Below are 1,932 nucleotides of genomic sequence, written 5' to 3' on the forward strand. Positions count from 1 at the left end.
GCCCCGGGCAAAACCAAGTGGGGGGGTGGCAGCCGAGTCCGCAGGATTTGTGAATCCGAGCAGGCGACGACGTGGTGCCTCACCAACACCCCCCTCCCCTAAAATCCCGAAAGCAAGCTGGTTTCCCTGCAGAGACTCCTTCCCCCACGTGGGGGGGACCCCGCCGGTGTGGGGTGCAGCCGGCCGGGGGTCCCCAAGCTGCAGGCGGGGCAAAGATTCCCTTGTTCTGAGGTGGAGGAAAGCGCTAGGGAAGGATCCCGAATCCTGCTAATGGATCCGGGTCAGCTCCTCCACGATCTTGATCAGGTCGTCTACAGTGGCCTCCCTCTTCATGCCGCTGCCGTCGTCGATCTGCAAAGGAGCGAGGGAGGGAAATTAAAAGGCATCAGAGCTTGGAGGCAGCAGCAGGTGCTGAGAAACGTTCTCACATCACAGAGGGCTGCGGATCACGGGAGGGGATTCTCCCCCTTTACTCTGCTCTTGTGAGACCCCACCTTGAATACTTAATCCAATCCTTGTGTCCCCACCCTAAGAGGGACACGGATCTGTTGGAACGAGCTCAGAGGAGGCCACAGAGATGACCCAGGGGCTGGAGCAGCTCTGCTCCCAGGACAGGCTGAGGGAGCTGGGGCTGTTCTGCCTGGAGAGGAGAAGACTCCAGGGGGACCTTATCCCTGCCTGCAGTGCCTGAAGGGACCCACAGGGAGTAGGACACAAGAGTGTCCAGTGACAGGACAAGGGGAAATGGGTTTCCATTGAAGGAGAAGAGGTTTAAGTTGGATCTTAGGGAGAAATTGTTCAGTGCGAGGGTGGCAAGGCTCTGGAATAACTTGTCCATCTCCCTGGAGATGTTCCAGGCCAGGTTGGATGAGCCTGGAGCAACCTGGGCTGGTTAAGGCAGGGTTGGGTTAGATGGGCTCTGAGGTCCCTTCCAACCTAAAACATTCTAAGGCAGGGATTTAGGATTTCCTGCAGCCTACATTTCCAAGCACGGTCCCCAGCGGTAGTTCAGAAGCTCCCATCACCCGTCTCACCTGCAAGTTTGCCACCACCTCCTGCATCTTGGGCCTGCTGATGTCGAGGAAGCTTTCGATCAGGTCACCGTCGATGAAGCCCGTAGCCGGTTCTGTCTTGCGCTCGGTGTGAAACGATCTCCAGGTGTTGCCGTCAAGGAACCGAATCCACACGGACCAACAACCACCCCAGACTACGAGCGCATATGGCAGCTGCCCCGGCCAGACCAACAACACTGAGGATCACAGAAAATACGCTACGTTTTTTGAGCTATCAGAAAGCCTCAAAGTCAAATTGATCCCCCAACCCTGCGAGATAAGGCTCCTTTGAGCACAAAGTCCTGGAAAACACACTCCCACCAGAGAGAAATCCAGGCCACGTCTGCCTCCGGCCAGATTCACAAGCCAGCTCCTCCCCGAAACGCCCGGCACAGGCTCTCGACTCAAACCGCAAAAGGATATAAGGAGTGTTCGATCTTGCCCACGCTCTTGATGACTTTATTGAGCCTGTTCTGCATGTCCAGCAGGAGGTTGTACCAGCTCTCCGAGAGCGAGGTCACCAGTCCTGCAAAGGGCAAAGCAGAGATGAAGATTCAGAGGTTGGCCTGGGGCATCCCGACTGGAAGAACTGGGACAAGGAAGGAATTCTGAAGAAATGCAAAGCGCTTTCCTCGCCTGGATGCAACCCAGAGAGCAAAGCAGGATTCTGAGAGGAGCGTGGCACAGAGAAGAATGGAGACACGAGGAAACCCCAAGGTCTGGGGGACCCTGACCCTTACCGATCATGCCGTTGACCGTGCCGAAGAGAACGGAGCCCTGCGTCGGCGTGGACGTCTCCCCCAGGTTCTGCATGACCAGAGACCCGTGACAGAAGACGTTGACGAACTCTCCCAGGTGAGACAGCCCCACCTCCTGCAAG

General features: G+C 56.9%; 1 protein-coding gene across 1 annotated transcript in view; it reads right to left on the reverse strand.

The window, feature by feature from the left end:
- Window positions 1–267: 267 nt before the first annotated feature.
- Window positions 268–1,932, reverse strand: part of DDB1 (damage-specific DNA binding protein 1, 127kDa) — a gene marked incomplete at its 5' end in the record, with an annotated part of 8,294 nt that continues 6,629 nt past the window's right edge. The window contains 4 exon segments of the mRNA XM_009879494.1: window positions 268–351; window positions 1,035–1,158; window positions 1,476–1,578; window positions 1,793–1,932. The exon segment at window positions 1,793–1,932 is cut by the window's right edge and continues 9 nt beyond it. Coding sequence (XP_009877796.1) covers window positions 268–351; window positions 1,035–1,158; window positions 1,476–1,578; window positions 1,793–1,932 — 451 coding nt within the window.

Source organism: Apaloderma vittatum, unplaced genomic scaffold (assembly GCF_000703405.1).
Source record: "Apaloderma vittatum isolate BGI_N311 unplaced genomic scaffold, ASM70340v1 scaffold23832, whole genome shotgun sequence".
Classification (NCBI taxonomy): domain Eukaryota; kingdom Metazoa; phylum Chordata; class Aves; order Trogoniformes; family Trogonidae; genus Apaloderma; species Apaloderma vittatum.